The sequence below is a fragment of the Tinamus guttatus genome, unplaced genomic scaffold, assembly GCF_059628265.1.
Source record: "Tinamus guttatus ecotype Peru unplaced genomic scaffold, ASM5962826v1 Tinamus_guttatus_pri_ptg000599l, whole genome shotgun sequence".
NCBI lineage: Eukaryota > Metazoa > Chordata > Aves > Tinamiformes > Tinamidae > Tinamus > Tinamus guttatus.
In genome coordinates this window covers 336,387-354,968 of record NW_028289133.1, presented here as the reverse complement: position 1 = coordinate 354,968, position 18,582 = coordinate 336,387, and the positions used below count along the sequence as shown (strand labels likewise).

Sequence of the window (18,582 nt, the reverse complement as noted above, 5' to 3'; positions counted from 1 at the left end):
ACTCACATATTAAGGAGAAGAGATGAATTTTACCCTGGGAGTAAACACATCATATTTTAGCTGTCTTGAGGGCACAGAGTAAATGCGAGATGATGGAGAGGTCAAGAAACTAACAAGGAATTTGATAGTATCCAGCAGCAAAGCCTAGGTTGAAAAGGGATGTGCACGGCCATTGAAGAGGTTTTGGGGTCATGACTAGAGATGCCACCAAGGCACAGCATTGCCCTAACTTGCAACATTTTGGAAGGCTGCCAAATGAAAAACCAGCACGGCTTCTGCCTCAAATCTACATGATGACAGCAGGCTTGTGAGACTGCAGTGGCATGAAAGTGGAGTCACAATAAAGGTGAACACTAATCAAGCTGCAAGAAAATGATGCTTGGATGTGTCTCTGTTAAAGTCAGCAGTGTCCCATCTTTCATAGGAAAATGGAGGTGGGAATGTGCAGAGCTGTGAACAGACCCTCCTGTCTCTCATCTCAGATGGCAACACGCTGCCCATTTTACTGTTTGCACTACAGCAGCTAAAGAGAGACTGTCAGTAGGCCCTATAGAAGTCCAACATTTATTTACTACATAAATAAGTAACATATACAAGAGACTTCATAAAGTACCTAGGCAGAGCTGAAGGCTGGCTAAGAATAATTCCTGTTTTATCCACAGAGAAACCAGAACACCCCAACACCAAGTGTCTCCACTCAGGTTGCAAAGTGGTCCAGATCCTGCCCTCACCAAACAATGATGTGATTCAGAAATAAGGCCACTTATGTTGCTCCAAAATTACATGAAATCCAGGGATATTTCAGTTATCTTTTCCCGTGAGACCCTGTGTCTCACACGGATACATTTATTCAGTGCATATGAGTATTCAATCCAGTGCAATGTCCCAAAGTCTACTCCTCTAGGACGCTAGCAAAGGATTTCCGTTCCCCAACCAACTCCAGCCTTTCCTTTAGAGTCTTTCTTTTTTTTTGGTTGTAGATGTGTATGTTCATTCAGGCACATAGCCATGGGCTCGGCTTATGTTCACCAGAGTCAGTGGAGCAAAGGGTTGGATGGCTGGAGGTAAGCAAGAGCTGGGTACAAAGTCCTCTGCTTCTCAGCCACAGGTAGGAAAGCAAGCTTAAACTTCTTCTCATGGCATGAAAATAACAGTGAGATTTGGTTTGACTCCGAGGGTGTAAATCACAGCAAGATGGTCATGGTGGCCACATCGGTCTCACATCCCTCAGTGGAGTGCACTTTGGGTCTGGGGACCGAGGGGTTATGTGCGAGTCTCGTGTTGTGTTTCTTCAGTGTCTGCTCCATAGGCAGCCGGTACATGATGTTCCCTGGCTGTAAAGCAGGTACGGCTCCCACGCTTTCATTAACTAGGCATGAGAAGGGCATTAAATAATTTTTTTCAAGACAAGTAGAACTGAAAGGACTGGTTCTGCAGAGAGTTTGAGATTATAGCAGCCATCACTCTGCATAGCTGACAGTGGGGGGGATAATTACTCTTCAATGCATAATTCCTGGCCCTCTTTTCCTTTGCTATAAAGCCCATTTTATTTATTTATTAGCCTCATGGTAGGTATATATCATACCGAGCCATTTTACAGTCCTTACTACACAATATAGATGTTGAGTGGTTGACAGTGGATGCCGACTATTTCTTGTAATGAAAGAAATGTGTGATGCTTGAGCTGGAAATGACCTGGAGGACGTCTGCTCAGAGCAGGCTCAACACTAGCTAATCCCTTTCTCATAGCTACATGCTCAGCCCACCCTACAGCCTCCCAGAGCAGGACCTGCATAGTTGCTGGGAGCCATAGTTTTGTGGGAGAGCTGAATGCTCTGGTGGACCACACGTTATGGAAAACAAGGGTGGAAATCTCTAGGCCTGTGCTATGGCAGAAGGTCAGATAAGTGATGAGGCTGGCCTTAAAGAAATGGATCAGGAGCCTACCTCAGCAGTCTACCATGCATGGATAGCCTGCATAATGCCCATGGATGTCCTACAAAAATCTTTACTGCAGCAAGAGGGTGTGCTTTCCAGGTGACTTACACGTGGGTGAGCTACAGCAGTTTGATTGCCAGGTGTGCTTGGAGAGCCCCTGTCAGTTGCTGGCCTGACAGAGGTGGTCAGAGAGGAGCTGAGGTTTTGAGGCAGGCCCACTGATGTTCTCCTCTACTCCTGCTTTGCTTTGTCACACTTCTCCTCCTCAATGGCCAGGAAACGCTCATGCTCTTTGATCAGCTGCACTCCACAGTATGTGATGAACCAGATGGACAAGGTGCTGACAGGGAAACCTGGAAGATGGAGGGACACATGGTCATCTTAGTGTGGTGGCTTGTGTAATGAGGACAGCTCTTCTCTGGCACCTCTTCCCCTCAGGCAGGCTTGGGAGGTTCCACAAGGTCATGGTGGCCACCATAATTTTCTACTCTGGATCTAGCCCTACAGCTTCACTGGCAGAAGAGAACACCCCTTTTAGATTTTAGATGAAGTGGCACCTGTGTCCACCAAAGCATCATGGACTTCAATCAACGGAGTGGCTTTGAGCATCCCCTTCCCCTCAGTCAATCTCCTTCTTCCCCTACATTCAGGCTGAGTGGTTGATATTCTGCCCAGTCAACCTGCCAAAAAACCCTTGTTGCTTCAGTGTTGTTACTTTCTGGAAGCTTTGGATCCAGGTGATGTTGAATATCTCATCTGAGCCACATCCTCCACCTAACATGGACATATTCTGCCTGCAGGGAAACACACTTATTTGTGTCTAGGTGACACTTATGTCACCTAGATGAGCAACCCAAGGGCAGAGAGCTCTCCTTCCACTTAGGAAGAGTGTGATGATGGCATGTGTAACCATAAGTCTGGTATCCATGGCAGAGGAGAGAGACAGGCTTTGTACCTGCTAAAACAGGACCTCTGGAATGAAGAAGGCAACCAGGAAAAGCCAGCTAGCTCAACTGGCAGGCACTTCTGACGTAACAAACCCAAAGCGTCACATTATCCATTTTCTATGCCAACCTCTGGCCCAGAGATGGGCTGTGAAGCCATGGATTCCAGGTAGCTATTTATACCCTGCACTCTCTGAAGAGACTTCAAAATAGTGACACCATCTACAGATACGAAACGCACAGATAAAGTTGTTTAATAGGAGCCTAGCGTGAACCGCTGTATTTAACGATGGAGGCGATCAAGAACAGATGGTTAGGAAGTAGATGGATTAGGAGGGAAAAATTGCAGCTATCACCTCCAGGCTGACATGGGAATAACTGAGTAAATCCCTTTCTTCAGCAAGGGGACAGTTTCCTATCCAGAGAGAACTGGATTCAGCCAGCCTTGGCAGCTCGCCTGCAACGTTTTCATTCCCAAAATTCCTAATCATAGTGCCCTGCTGTCCTATGAGCGCTACAAACACACCTCAGAGACAACTTGTGCCCCACAGAGAAGGATGGCAGGAAAGAAAACACTTTCTGTACATTTTGTAGGTGAGGAAAATGCTGCCTATGAGAATTAAGCTGTCTTGGGGATGGTCACAAACCAAGTCAATGGCTAGGCCGCTCTGGACCCTAGAGAATTTGCATGTTCCTGTCCCTATCTCCCTTCCCACGTGTTCCACATTAAGCCAAGGTCTCTCCCTGGGGACACTGGTAGCATCTTACCTGTCAGAAGGAGTCTCTTGGTAACCAGCAGCGCAAATTCCAGGCTGTTGAGAGCCAGGATGTTGTAGAGGACGATGGCCCAGAAGTTTGCTGCCCCGAAGACTGCCCTAATCCGCCGGGACATGGCTGCTGACATTTTGGCCTGTTCAGGGGAGAGGAGCAGAGAATCACAGAACATGCGGCTGGTTCTTACAGGGGTGAAATTATTTTACTTTGTCTTTCCTAGAACCTGTGTAATCACAGCCAGTTATCCCTGGACAACTTTTCTGACGAGTCTTGGGTCCTGAGACACCATGGCAGCTCTACGCAGACCCAGCACATCTCCCCAGGGCTCAAGCTGAGTCCTTGCTGGGTTGTTTGGAGACCTCAGCACCCGGGCTCTGAGAGGGCTGGCTAAATGTGACTGAAGCCCTTCGCAGCCTTCAGGGGAAGAGGTAAGGAAAGGAGATGTGCTGATTCATGGGTTCATGCCAGCCAAACTCCAGCTGGGATCCCAGATGGGTAGGCATAAATTAGAGCAGCCTGTAGTGTCTGTGGTACCAAGAAGCATAAGGTTGATGTAAAACTGCTGCTCGGCTCGCAGGCTGAGGGCAACTTAGATGTGTTTGGGACTCAGAGATGGCATTCTGAGGTCCCACGTGTAAGGTCAAGTCGTTAGAAATGGTCTCATGTTAATAATAGTAGTTGGTAACTCCTTCCTTGACCTGTTGCTTTGGGTAAGGCTTCCCTCAAGGCAGATGAACACTGTTGTTTGATAGGATTATTATTAGCCCCATGTGTAAATCACTTCAAGCTTCTGGTAGAAATTGTTTCTTAGGGATTAATAAATAAATAATGAAAACTAGTGACAGCAGCCGAGTGAAATTGTCACCAGCGCATAATCCTCAAGAGCAGCTGCTGCAAGTGGAGGAGGGAAGTAGTTTATAGCAATCTTCAAAGAGCACGGTGAATCCCCAGGCCACTTAGTGCTGAGAATTGTGATGCCGCAGGGAAGAAGGTTTCTCTGACTGCGAGTGCTATAATCTGATTAGAAGTTCAACAGGGAGAACAAATGGGAGGATTTTCCTATGAAATTTTTATTCAAAAGTTTTCTTTACTGAATCAGCTTAGGGCCTCCAGACTTTTTATGCTGGGCAAAAAACAAACAATAGAATTATTTGCAGGATGGGCTTTCCTGAGTTTTCCTTCCAACCTGTCTCCAGAGCGTCGTGGTCCCAAACACAGATTGGACACCAAGATTTAGAGAGGTTGGAAAAGAATTAATTGTAGTAACTGAACATTTGTTTTTATCACGAATCACACTGAAAATACTCAGAATGCTAAAATGTTTTGCAGAACAAGAAAAAAATAATTTCCATATGGAAATGCATAAATACTTTGCTGTGAACACACCTTAGACTTTGAGTCCATCTGTGCTACTTTGATGCCTCACTGGGGCTGCAAGTCCTGGTTCTCCTGGGCATCTGTTTTCCTTTTGAAAGCTCCACATCCAGCCTATGTTTCCTTTGAAGCATCACAGGGCCTGGGGGGAGCTTGATCTAGGTGGGTGACACCATACATAAAGTGATGGGATGCACAACGCCAGGAATGTCCTTCCCTTGCACAAGGGACAGGCTGATCACAAGGATGCTAAAGGCTGTGGGATGCAGAGAGCTGCAGATCTCCAGGTAGGCAACCTGGACATGGCAGCTGTACAGCACCAGAGATGTCGCCTCTTGCTGAAAATAGATTCCATTTGTATAAAGAAGTTCAAGCTCATAAGAAAAACGGATGTTTTCCAGGACCGGATTTTGGTCTCAGACCCTCTGATCTTCCCATCCCCTTGAAGCCGAGCTCCTCACCTCCATTTTGGCAAAGGGTTCCCGCTGGAAGAACTTCTGCACCCATAGCTCAAAGTTGAGGCCAAAGCAGTTGAAGAAGGACCAGATGTAAACGATCTCACAGGGCCCCAGCCACAGGGTGGTGATGGCAAAGGTGGAGATGGTGGCCTTGAGCTCCTTCACAACATTGTCATGGTTCTCCCCAATGTGATCGTACACATACCTAACACAAAAGAAAGCCGTTGGTACTCCCTGTAGTGGAGGACAACCCTCAGGAGTCCCTTTTTCTGCACAGATCCTCACAGATAGGTGGCTTTAGAGTGCCCTGGTGAGAGGGGAAGGAAGTTTGCAATGACAATTTCTAGCAATAAACTGATTTTGACTACAGTCCAACTATTCATTACTTATATTCCTTGCAAACCAATAGCTCCTCCAAGGACAAAATACCTCCTTTATTGATGAAACACAGGGATCCATAGACCTGCAGGTTATCTTAGACCTTCTTATCCTGGAACTGGGGCACCTGAACTCAATTCCCTTTTCTTCCTGAGGGAATATAAACCTCATTCTTCCTCCTTCTAGGGAACACTAAACCTCTCAGATTTAGAGTGTGTTCTGAGACAAGGTTCTCTTATTCCTCCCTGTGAAGGCTGTTGCATTTTGGGGTGGTTAATATTCTTTGAGATAAGCAGACTGAGCCTGGCTCTGTATTCAAGTGGGATATATATCCAGCATTCATCCCCTAGGTTTGGGATGAATAATGTTTAATGCTTCATTGCTGTGTGATGAAAAAGAAGACACCAAACCACCCTTGAGAAAATTGGTTATAGACTTACTTGCATAGCCAGTCATTAATCCCTCTGTCGAAGTGCCTAAAATACAGACAATAAAAAATGTGTTAGAATACAAGGGTTAATGATTGCCTTTTACTCAACAGTCATGCAGAGAAGGTATGCAGTCACCCAGGGACATACAACTAAACCTAATTTTCAGCAATTCTGATCAGACTGGTCCTTCCTACAGTTGGTTGCAATCATCTCCCTTGTTATCCATTGCTCCTTGCCCAATAATATTTTCCCTGAGCTATGGCCAAGCCTAGGCTATCCATTCAGAATAGACTATTTGGCCTAGCCCATTTCTAACACGTATGCCAGCTGCTCTGAAGCACAGCCAAGACCGCCTCCCCTTCATGCACATTTTTTGGATCGAATGTGCTGCCTCTCTTCACCACTGTATGAAGACTACTCACGTTTCTGCAAAGACGTAGAGCATCGTGATGCATTTCGGGGGCTGTGGTGGGTCCAAGTGGTCCAGCCGGGCGATGGTGTTGATGACACCAAACATGACAGCAGCTTTTACCCAGTCATACACCAAATTAGAGTAGGCCAGGCCAGCTAGAGCAAAAACAGAAGCCAAAAGATGAAGAGGAGCACAGGACGCATCACCTTCATGACTTTGGGGACATCTTGGGGACCAACAGATTGTATAGTCTATTGCAGCAAACATGGTAGCAGGGGAAGAATTTAATACTGTCTGGGATCAACAGAGCTTTTAAAACTAAGTAGCCTTTTAAGAAGCTTGGATCAAAGAATAATACCTTCTTTAGGCTTTGGAGGGAACCGTTGGTTGGTATTAGTAATCTGAGAGAGTCACACAGACTTCATTTCCTCCCTCACAAGCTCTTTCTTCTCTAAGGTTTGTTAAACAGTGACAAACTGATCAAAAATTTCAACTCTGACCACCGCGATTTTATTGACACCTCCAGTCAAATATCCCCCAAAGTGGTCATAGATGTAACAGGGATCCTGCAAGAGTGCAGGAGCCAGAAAAGGAGAGGTCCTTTCTTGGAGAAGTGCTTGGCAATGGAAAAGTGATCCCTGTGTACCAAAGATTTCAAATTCCTCTAGAAGCAGAAGCTTAAAAAAGAGGGGGATCCAGCACTCAGATTAATAGCCACACTGATTCTCAATATGAGCCATGTGCCTGAGCTCCCACCATGGATGATGGAGACGTGACTGATAGAGTGAGCGCAGCCTGCAGAGCCCCTCAGTTTCTGCAATCAGTCTATCCAGATGCAGACAGTCTGAATCAACAGCTACTGCTATTCTAGATGCGTTAGGATTTCCTGCCCAGCTTCCAGCTACCACTGCGGAGAGACACAGGTTTCCTCCAGCTCTGACTCTCCCTCTGCCAGCCCTGAATGGAGGTCAGACACCCTACAGCATCTCAAATGCTGCCAACAGACACGTGGTTAAGCAGCTGAAATCCACTGCCCATCTGCCAGCTGAATTCGAGCACAGCTCCTGCTTTTCATCCAGAGAGTTTGGATTCTGGAGGCCTCCAGGCCACCCCCACTCAGAGCAGGGCTACTTTTGAATCAAGATCAAGTTTCTCAGGACCTGTATGTGTGAGTTTTGAACATTGCCATCTTTTGGGACACCATAACCTCTCAGACCCCTGTTGCAATGTTTAACCATTCTTTTTATGAAAAACAAATCCTTATATACAATCAAACTTTCTCTTGTTGCAACTCGTGTCCCTTTTCTTCTGTTCTTTCAATGTCAGTCTGCAAGAAGAGAAGAATAGGTCACCATCATCTTCTCTATGATGTTCCTTAGGCAGCTGGAGACATTAGGCAGACCTCCTGAGACTCCCCTATAGCCATACTGAGCTCAGCCCAGACTCTCAGCAAGAGGGTCTCTACTCGAACCTGCTAACATGGGCCCTCACAAAGTGTCTCAACGGAGAGGGCAGAAGATGTGAATCAATCGCTGCTGCCTTGAAGCCAACTACATGTGTGAACATGTCCCCGCAGGGCCACTCACCTAAGGACCAGTCCGAGAGGCGGTTAACAAACTTCAGGTCGGAAGGGAGGGTGAGGATGTAAAAGAAGTGGAAGAAGATGTCCACAGCAATGATGGCCCCCACGTTGAGGACAGCATGGACCCGGATGCTCCTCATCTCGTCATCTTTGCGCCGCAGCTCTCGGGTGCTCACCTGTCAGGATGACAATCCAAGAAAGGGCTGAACTGAAGGAGAAACTGAGCAGAAAGTTCCTCCATCTAAACAAAGTCAGACCCATCAGGGAGCCAAGATTTAGGACTGACTGAAGGGGCTTTTCTCTCTGCTGTGCCCAGTGCAAGCACAGGCCAGGCTATGCCTCCAGGAGCTGTCATGTCTCTGGGTGTTGTAATATAAAAATCATCAGAGTAAGCTTTTAGGATTACACTGGGCAGATTGATGGCCTCGCTTCCCCGCGTTGCCGTAAAAATTGCTGCTGTACCCCAAATCCTCTTATGTTTATTACTCTCTTTATTCCTCGCGAGAGGTGGGAGTTCTCAGAGAGTAATCTGCAAGCTGCCGCAATAGCCCAGTCATCAAAACCAGATGATTCCGGGAATTAAAGCCTTTGCCAGATTTGCTTGATCCTGTTTTATGCAGAGGGCACGGAAGACCCTCCTTCTTCAAGGAAATGAAGCCTGAGCAGCCACTCAGTCTAGCAGAGATGAGCTGTTGCCAGCAGCTATCCCTGCAGCCGATGCCACCCAGCAATGCCAGGGATGGCTCCAGCAAGGTGAAGAGTGACAGAAGATCTGCTAAGGGAGGCTGGATGGACTCTGCAGAGACAGAGCAGTGGACACAGGGCCTCAGTTTCCCACTGGTGATGGTTTCCCACTTGTATTGCAGAGCATGGCGCTCTTGCTCCCATCAGCTCCTGTTATCACGTGCATGGTCACAGCATCCTGCCACCATCTCATTGAGATGGGGGCTATCCCCACACACACAATTCCATCTGTTTAGAGGTGAATTTGTTCCCCATATCCCAGTAGGGAAGATCCATCTCCAGCTCGGCTCTCCTGCAGCCAGGCACCAGGATTCGCATGGCCAACAACCGGCTTTAGGGCACTACATGGGTTCAGCTCATGGCATTTGGTGTTACTGGGTGTTAGGATCAGGGGGTGATCCAAGGAGCCCCTCACTAGACCAGTGCCCCTCACTGCCACCTCTTCAGCCCAGCCAGGACCAGCCAGCCTTGCTGGTGACAACGTCTCACTGTGTATGGAGGACACAAGGGGTCCATCAAAGGGTAGCACCACTAGGGGCCAAAGAGACAGAGGTTCTAACTGGGCCACCCCATCCATCCTGGAAAAGAGACTTGATCTTTCTACCTCCATAATTTCTTTTGGGCAGTTTGCAAAAGCCTCTGCTATCAGCTGCAGCTCGAGCAGTGCAGGGTGATGTAGCCAGGAGGTGGCAGTGGTGGCCAGGCCAAGACAGGTCCCTTGCTGGAGGGGACAAAATGCTTAGGGACTTGATCCCTCTGCCTTTAAAGGAGATGCTTTAAAAGGAAAGGGAGAATTGCTCCTTACGTGGTGATGAATATCCCAGCATATCTCTCTGCAAAAAGTGTCAAAAAAGAAAAGTAAAACATAGACTGAGTCTTGCAAGAGCAGTGGAAGTTCAGGTCTTGCAGACACCACAAGTTTAATACCACAATTTATATCGACATTAGGAGAAGCCACAGCTGCCTGTATGGGAGGCTGTGACCATCTCGCAGAAGAGATTGATGGGAACTGGGGAAAGAAACTAGTATGGGGCAGGAAGGGCCCCTCTGGGCACTGTGTCCCCTCTGGAGGAGCTTGGGCAGTGAGGCTGCCAGAGCCCCGTTTGCTGGAACTTCAGCTCCACAGATAAATCCCAGCTGGAAAGGCTGAACCTGAGGATGAGACAGTGGGTGCCAACAGCATTTCTGGTGGCTGTGGAGGAGCGGGACTGGGGGGAGAGCCTGTCTGAAGTCAGTCCTTGATGTTTGTCTGCAGAGAACCAGCTACTGATGAACTCTGTGCACCACGAGGGGACACTGCTGGCTTGGAGCAGGTTCTTGGGATTCTCAGGGCCCAACTTCCTTCTAAATGGATCTTTGAACTCCAAGGGATCTTGATTCAGTCCGGGTACAACCAGGATGTGGTCCCATCCCTTCAAGATGCAGCACAAGGTTGTTGTGCCTTGCACGAGGGCTCGGATCAGCTCTCATCCTGCAGTAACAGCAGCTTCGTGGCTGGCACTCGAGACGTGCAGCTGCCCACCTACAAGCTCAGCATCTGGGCAGATCCCATCGTTCAAGCGATGCCACCGCAGGACAACCTTCCGCTTCACCCCATCCTTGCCAGGGTTACCAGCTGCTCTCCAGCATTTTCAGGTGGAATCCCTTCCAGCAGCAAGTTTGAGGAGCCTTTAGTTGTCCTGCCTCCACACCAGAGATGCCCTGGCTGCTCTCACCTACCCTGGATGCTAGCTGGCTTTTGTTCTGAAATCAGAAAGGCATTTCTAAAATGTTCTTATACCCACCTGGGGTCCTTAAATTCTACATAATTATTCTTTAAAAGAAAACAAAAGGGAAATGGCAGTTAGTAAATAGGCTCCCCAGCCCCATCGCCACCCAGGCGAGAGAGTCTTTTCAAGAGTCAGTAATGTTTTCCTTGGCTGATGGAGATCTATCAATTATGTAAAAGCATATTTGGATACAAAGAATTGAGAGAATTGCCATCTACCCTGACCCTCCGCTGATCACAGGCTAGGCTTCTGCTGGTGAGTTTTCCAGGGCTATTTGAATGCTCCTTTCAACAGTCCTTTTGGTCATTCCCAATACAGACAGGGGCTCTGGACACCTGAGCATTTCATGGGGAGTAGAGGAAGCCCAATGAGATAGCTGAAAAACAACCTGCTGTAAAGACCTTTCTGCCCAAGCTTACTTATTTTTTGGAGAAACATCTTAATCTTAAGGTACATAGATCAGTTCTAGTAATTCTTGCTCCTAGGGCAAACCAGCCAGACAGGAAGACTCCGCACAAGCAAAAACATGGGGTGTGAGGGCACCCATACTGTCACACGTGTGTGATCATGGCAGATGGATGCTGACACATCTGCACATGGTTTTCCAGCACCACAGGGAAGGGAGCACAGAGCAGTTGGGGTGGTAGCACGTGGTGGGCAGTTTCTGTGAGCACTAAACCATCTGCTCTCAGCTGCAAGCACAGCCTGTGTCCCCCAAACCCAGGGAAGGTCACCCAGCTGATCTTCATGCTTGCACAACCCTCTGAGTGTGCAGTGGGGAAACTGAGGCACTGAGTAGAGTGCAAATTTACCTGGTGAGCACAGACCTCCACTATATCCATCCCTGGTGAAGCTCAGTGTTTTCATCACAACCTTATCTGTTTTACTGTAGGAAATGGCTAGATGCCCAAGAGCGACAAATTGTTGAGAAATGTTTTTTAAAAAAATCCTTTTTTAGTTTAGTGTCATTATGTTCCTCCCCAAAATCATGGCATCTTTGTGGAGGCTGGGTTGCATCCACAGCCTACATTCAAGGTCTGCATTTATTTGTACCTCCACTCCAGTAAATGATCTTTTTTAGTAGGCATTAAAGCCAAACTAAACACAGCACCAAGGGGAACGGTCCCTTTGTGGACTGGTCTCAGGAGGTACCCAGGGCGCTTACCTGAGCATAGAACTGGTCAAACGTCATGATGGGCCCAAAGAAAAAGAAGGGAAGGTAGAAGTTGTATTTGAGGAGGTCGAAGATGGAGAAGATGCCCTCCTTCCTGTCACAGCTCTCGAGCGCGAAGCTCATGCAGCGCATGATGGTGAAGCCGCTTCCCCCGTAGAAGAGGACATCTTGAAGATCAAAAGCTCCCGTTACAAATCCGCTCTGGGTGAGAAATGAAGAGTTACCACCACACACCTCACGTCACCTCTGCACGTCCTCGCTTTTCTGAGGACGTTCACTCCTGGGGGAATGGTTTAAAGCCTCCAATTAACACTCTGATAGCAATTTCTCCCATGGCTAATTAGTCTTAGCTGTTAGGATAATAAAAATGGGACATGATGCTTTCACACCCCAGAGGAGCCAGGAGACTCTCTCATCTTCACCAAGCTGGGCTTGCATCAGCAACAGCATCAGGGTCAGTGGGGTTTGGTCTCAGACCCAGCCATGAGCTGCATTCCCTGGATTCCAGCTACGAGCTGCATTCCCTGGATTCCAGCTGCAGGAATTTCACTCCAGCCCATGTCCTGGAAAGGGGCTTGAAGCCCTCCCTGGGCTTCCAGGAGAAGCAGCACAAGCCTGACGTGGTGGAGAAGGTGATGGGCAAGGTCAGGTATCACTGCCCTTCCTTGGGTGGGAAGGGGGACAAAAGGACCTTATAAGGTCCTTCCTGATCTTCTGCCTTCCAGCAGGGCAGAAGCCTTAACTAGGCAGGGACCTAAGAGATAGGTATGGATGTCACTGAACTCACCCTAGCACTGTGTTACAGGTGGGGAAACTGAGGCACAGCGCAGCATCATGTCTTGCCTGGGCTGTTGTCCAAGCAGCAAGAAGGACCCAGATGTCCTGAGTTCAGGCCTAACACAAAGCCATCAGAGCAGGGCACAGCTTTGCAAGATTATTTGCAAGTGTGCCCTTGAACCCAAGATCATTCTTGAGCCCTGTGAGCTGTGACAGAGCCAGGAGAAGTACTCAGGGCTCTCAGGAGACCTCCTTGGAGGTAAATCCAAGGAGAGGGATCTGGCTAGCTTTGAAATACAACAAAAGGGTGGCCTGAGAGAGCACCTACCTGCCAGGAGCTGAAGGGCTCCAGCTTGAAGGACGCGAGGGAGCAGAGCCCGGCCACGTAGCAGAGCCATTTGTGCTTCACCAGCGAGACGGAGTAGAGGACGACGCAGTGGGAGAGGATGATCATGAGGTAGGCGAGCCCCATGCTGCCCAGCACGGAGAGCAGCCCGTACAGCATGTACACCACGGCCCGGTGCTGCGAGGAGAGACGTCCCCTCCGTGACCAGCGCCACGAAACCCCGACCCCATCTCGAGTTACAGCTAGCCAAGATATTTAATACAGCTACTGGCATCCCTGAGAAGCTGCCCAGGAAATGGGATCGGAAGAACCACCGTGGTTCTAAAACCATGAACTAAAATGTCTTGCAGGTCAGCTCCATTGTGGGTTGCTGCATGGGGGTGGCAGCAGCCCCGGCAGGGAGCCCATGATGGATCTGGGTCCTGACATTGCCATTTGGTCCCACTCCACATTCACAAACCACTTTGCTGTTCTTCCTCAATGGACCATATATTTAGTTTCCATCCTGGCCTTGATTTGGGGAAGCTTGGTGGTTTTTCACCTCTTGGCCTTCAAGTGACTGATGAAATCCAGATGCTCTTGCAACCCCAGTGCCCATGCTATGTGCAGGAAGCCTGGTCTATGGATGGTACCCACACCGAGCGCAAGAAACAAACATCCATCAGCTGTGGACGAACCCTGAGCATCCTGCAGACAAATGGTAGCAGAGATCCCCCCCAGCGCCTTCAAGGAGCCTCTTCTGCATCATCTCCTGCTCCTACACCCACCCCCTGGGCCCCTTGCTCACCTGTGGCATGATCATGGAGCAAACCTTGGCGAACAGGACGTGTCCCGAAAGGGCGAAGATGATGAAGTTCCTGAACGAGGTGAACCACATCACCCACTCGAAATCAGCCATGTCCTGCACAATTAGAGCAGGTACCTTATTGCCCCAAGCCTTGACCCATCCTAGCCTTGGCTCTTGAATGCCTGTCTTGCTGAGGGCTGAAGGGGCATTTAGGTTGCAAGGCATCTCATCACCACACCGTTTTCCAAGCCCATTCTTCCCATTTTCCACCCAAGGGCTATCAAGCACTTTAGCTCGGTTATAAAACCCAGGCAGTGATTTGCAGAGATTGCTTGTCCCGCAGGCGCATGCAGAGAAGCGCTTCTGCTGTGCCGTAGGGTGAGTATTTCCCTGACTTCTTTAAAGGCCAAACTGAAAAGAGGGGGGGAAGAATGGAAGGTCACGTGGACTTTGCAAACGTGTGTCAGCAGCAGAAAAACCACTGCCCTTGTCACCCTAGGAAATGTCCAGCTCCTTCCTCCACTTACCATCTTCCTGCCGAAGTAATGCCAGCCTGGTTTAATGCCATCCCGAAAGGCCTTCCTGTTCATGCTGTCTGCAAAAAAGAATAGTTCCCATGGAGAACCAGAGGGATCATCAACGCAACCAATTCCATACCAATTTCCAGCCAAGCCTTTGGGCGCCGCGTGCTCCCAGGGATCCCTAGCAGATCCTCAGCAGAGGCTGCTGGATGGAGGGGGTATTTACCCCTTTGGGGATGGGATACAAGGGTTTCCCAGGATATTCTCCGCCAAAATTAAAGCTGAGATGGCCCCGTTGGTGTCTATAGGTGCCCATCCAAAGGCCACCTTGGCCCATCCATGCGATTCCCCTCCTGCATCCCCCAGCCAGTTCCTGCATCCCCAGGATGTCACCTCTGGAGGCTTCGAAGATGCCGCTGCCGCTGTAGACCACGGCGCAGGTGAGGACGAGCGCGTAGAACCCCAGCTCGTAGCTGGGGAGCCTGGCTTTAACCCCCATCGCAGCCGCTCACTGCCCCCCAACAGGAAGCCAATCTCCACCTGGGAACAAAGAAAGGGGGAAAAATGAAGCGGGAAAGGGGTGTTTAAGCAGCCTTGGTGCATCACTTAAACTAGAGTGGTTTCACCTGGAGCCAAGTCCTGCAGCAACATCTCAGGTGCAGGGAACGACGAGCTGAAAACCCCAGCGAGGAGCCATCGGCTGAGCCACCCTGGAGCTGCCACCGGGGAGCTTTGTGGCTGTCCTGCCACATCCCCCCGTCTCCGGGCCCCAGCAGGGTCCTCCTTTCCGTACCGCATCCCGGGGACGTGATGCTCGGAGCCGCCTCGGCTGCACGGCGGCCGGCGCCGCGCGCGGCTCTGCCCTCCTCCTGCGGCCTCTCCGGGGGGGATGTCGCTTCCCGGTGCCCAGGGCTCCACCAGGGACGTGTCGGGAGCGCCGGCCCGAGCACGCTCCGCTCCCTGCCCGGAGCGCGGCCAAAGGGCAGCGCAGCCGTGCGCGATGGGACCAGCCCAGCGCGGGGCCTCCCCGAGCACCCGCGGGTCTCCCCACGGCGCCGGGATGGGCAGTCCTGGTTGCAGGGACACCCGGGCAGGTATCGGCGCACCCGCAGGGGACGGTGCATCCGCAAAGCCGTGCGGATGCTCGCGGGGATGGATTCCGTGGCTAATGCGGCAAGCGGGACGCTGGCCGTGCCAATCCGCCCGGATTCAGCCTCTCCTTGCAAACTGCAGCCCCAAACTCCCCAAACTCCCGCTGCGGCCGCCTGTGTCCCCCTCGCAGCGCCTGTTACGGGGCGGCCAGCTCCTCCTTTCCCGGCTCCGCAGGACTTTTCCCTGCGGAGGCACCGCGGGGCGAGGAGACGGTTAACAGCGCGCGGCCGCTCCGGGGGGACCCGGCTGCCGCAGAGCCGCCCGTGCCAATTTTAGCTCCCAAACTGCTCGCGGGGGCTCCCGGCGGCTGCGGGAGGGGATCAGGGAATGGGAAGGGGGGCCCGGCCGCCCTCTGTCCCCCGGGCGCCCTCCCCACGACTGACCTTGAGCGACGGGCGAGCGCGGCGGCCGGGCGAGCGGGAGACCCTCTCCCGGGATCCGGCACTAAGTGGGGTGTCCGGAGCGGGGACACCAGGGGGAAGAGGGGGCCAAAAGGCAGGGAGGGTGGTGGGGTGTCCCCGGGCCTCCCTACTGCATCCGTGTGTCCGTCTGCGGGGTGTCTGGGCTCCTCCTGGTGCCCGCGGGCGCCCGGCCCCCCACCTTGCCCCTGGAGCAAGTTCCAGGGAGCGGAGCGGCGCGGGCGGCCGGTATTTTTATTTTGGAGCAGCGCTGCGGAGGGGGCCGGTTCTGGAGCTGTCTGTCACCGCAGCCGCCCGGGAGGACCCGGGGCAGCGGCCAAACCTGCCACCGGGGCGGGAGACGCGGCCTGGGGATGGCAGGGGATTCCTCGAGGGATGGGAAGGAGTCCCCAAAACAGGGATCGTCTGGGTCTGGCTTCTCCTGGGTGCTGGGGGGCCGAGCACCACGGGATCCCCCTTGTGATGACCAAAGAGGGGAGGTTTCTCGTGGGTCTGGGGTTCAGGGATGCCGAGGGCACCCAGGGCTCCTCGCCTGCTCTCCCGCTGCATTTTCATGGCTTCGGGAGCCCTCCGTGAATCCCCCCTGGAAGATGCAGCCCCATCACCCCCATGGAGCGGGGAAGGCAGCTCTGCCTACGGATGGGAAAGGGAGGCATGGAGCAGCAACGTGGGACCTCTCCTTAGCATAAGCGTCGGCAAACTGGGATTCAACCAGAGCAGGGAGCTCCAGGCTCCTTCTTCACATGGGGATGGAGCTTCTCGTGCATCCATGGGCTCCCTGTGTGGCCAGGGGGGAGACATGGGGGGCAGAACCCCCAGCTTTTAGAAATCCCTTTGTGGGTCACCTGCTTGAGGAGGAACCGAGTCCTACCCGGAGAGCCAGCGTGGATCCCGCGGGAACTGCACAGCTAAAGGGTGTCTGGATCCATCCGCTTCCCCATGGGATGGGATGAGGGTCAAAGTGCCATCCTGGTGCCACCGCTCCGCCGGTGTCGTCGGCCCTGCCCGGAGGAGCCCGTCTCGTCAGACCTTGGCACAATTTACTGAGCGCTTAGAGGAGAAGTAATTAAGAGACTGGTGCTGATGGGCCCACGAGGGCGATTCATTGTGCTCCGAGGGCTGCGGAGAGCGCGGTTCATCGGCGGCGGCTCCGTTCATGGCTGTGCATCACCCTCCTGGGCAGGAGGGAGAGCTGTCCCCGTCCCCTGCATGGGGGCACACGGAGACCGCGTCAAGCGGGAGCTTTCCAATGGAAATTGTAACGTCTGGAGCTTTGGGATAGGTAGTTACCCATGGGTGTTATCCATTGGAGAGTCATCCGTTGCCTTCACGGTGGAGCAACACGAGGAGAGGGCACCAAGACCTGGAAACGTTGGAAACACCCCCTGGAAACGCCGCCCCTTCCCACGTCCTGCTGGAGCCCGTCTCCCGCAGCGCTCCGCGTCCCAAAAAACCTCCTCTCCGAGCAGCATCCAGCCCAGAGCGCCGCGGTGCCCCGGGACGCGGCGGCGGCTCCGGGCACAACGGGCCCCATCGTGCGGCCGCGGCGCCGGGGACGATGCGGATCTCGGTTGTTGTCGCTGTTTCATCGTGTTACGGACATTATTGTGCTCCGAGCGGCTCCGGAGCTTTGGGGATGACCCGGGGCAGCTTTTCATGAGGCTTTGGGAACTGCGGCACTAAAAATCATTTAGCTTTAATTTATAGGTATTATAAAATAAAAATAGAAAAAAATAATCTTGATTTCTAATATAAGAGGATTTATTTCAGATGTGACCGCAGTGCCTTCCTTGGCACAGGGGGTGTCTCTGTGCTTTCTTGTCCCAGGGCTGTTTTTACAGCTTTGTGCTGGTTTTAATGCCATTTTTGGCAGCTACTGGAAGTTGTGGCACCCAAGTGAGGCTGGAGACAAACCTGGGGGAATCAGTGGGGTTTCCTGCAAAGGCACCGCGGGAACCGGCGGGGTTTGGTGGGAACAGGGCGTTCATGCTGCACCGCGGTGAAACTCGGATGCTGTGTCCGGCCAGGAATAAAAAGCAGGATTCGTGGTTGGGTGGCTTAGCAGGGTGAGATGCCTGGAGAGAGGCACCTCCGGAGCCGCCAATTCCAATAGAAATCCCAAGAAAGCAACGTCTTTGGCCTCGGTGGCATCAACCGTCAGACGTCGGCAGTGGAGTCCAGGCCCCGGGATGAGCCCCAGCCGCCCGGAGCAGCGGGATTTGCTCCCGGGAAGCCACGAGGGAGCAGAAAGGCCCTGCCGGAGCCACCCCAACCTGCTCGGAGCTGGGCTTCCATTTCCAGGGAATGACGAGCGGGTTGGGGTGGAGGAAACCCGGCTCTTTCCAGCATTGCGTGCCCCTGCGTAGAGCACCTTGTAGCCCCCCGGCAATTCCCACTCCTTACCAAGGCACTGGGTGATCCCCGGGGGTTTACACCCCTCTTTACAACCGCCTCGTGGCCACGCTCTAGTTTTCAGTAACAAGGTTTGTGGGCAAAGCTTTCTGCCCGTAACCGGAGCAGCGCGGGGATTTGGGCGGCATTAGCTGTGCCGTCCCGCGGGAGGGACGAGGACAGAAACCCAACACCCGCCGTGGCCGCGGCT

At 51.9% G+C, this 18,582-nt stretch overlaps 1 protein-coding gene across 1 annotated transcript; it reads right to left on the bottom strand.

Moving 5' to 3' along the window:
* Window positions 1-1,046: 1,046 nt before the first annotated feature.
* HHATL (hedgehog acyltransferase like) lies at window positions 1,047-14,908 on the bottom strand. The gene is made up of 11 exons (XM_010214761.2): window positions 14,803-14,908; window positions 14,416-14,483; window positions 13,889-14,002; window positions 13,084-13,278; window positions 11,970-12,179; window positions 8,296-8,467; window positions 6,720-6,864; window positions 6,307-6,342; window positions 5,492-5,693; window positions 3,651-3,792; window positions 1,047-2,291 (listed from the first exon to the last, which is right to left on the bottom strand). The coding sequence occupies exons 1-11, from the start codon at window positions 14,906-14,908 to the stop codon at window positions 2,170-2,172; spliced, it is 1,512 nt and encodes a 503-aa protein (XP_010213063.1). The 3' UTR covers window positions 1,047-2,169.
* Window positions 14,909-18,582: the final 3,674 nt, after the last annotated feature.

Excerpts from the sequence above, each read along its gene's own strand:
- HHATL (XM_010214761.2), bottom strand. The coding sequence starts at position 14,908 with ATGGGGGTTAAAGCCAGGCTCCCCAGCTACGAGCTGGGGTTCTACGCG. Across the intron at positions 8,468-11,969 it reads TTGACCAGTTCTATGCTCAG|GTGAGCACCCGAGAGCTGCG; the intron begins GTAAGCGCCCTG and ends TCATCCTGACAG. Across the intron at positions 2,292-3,650 it reads CAAGAGACTCCTTCTGACAG|GTTTCCCTGTCAGCACCTTG; the intron begins GTAAGATGCTAC and ends TCCATCTTCCAG.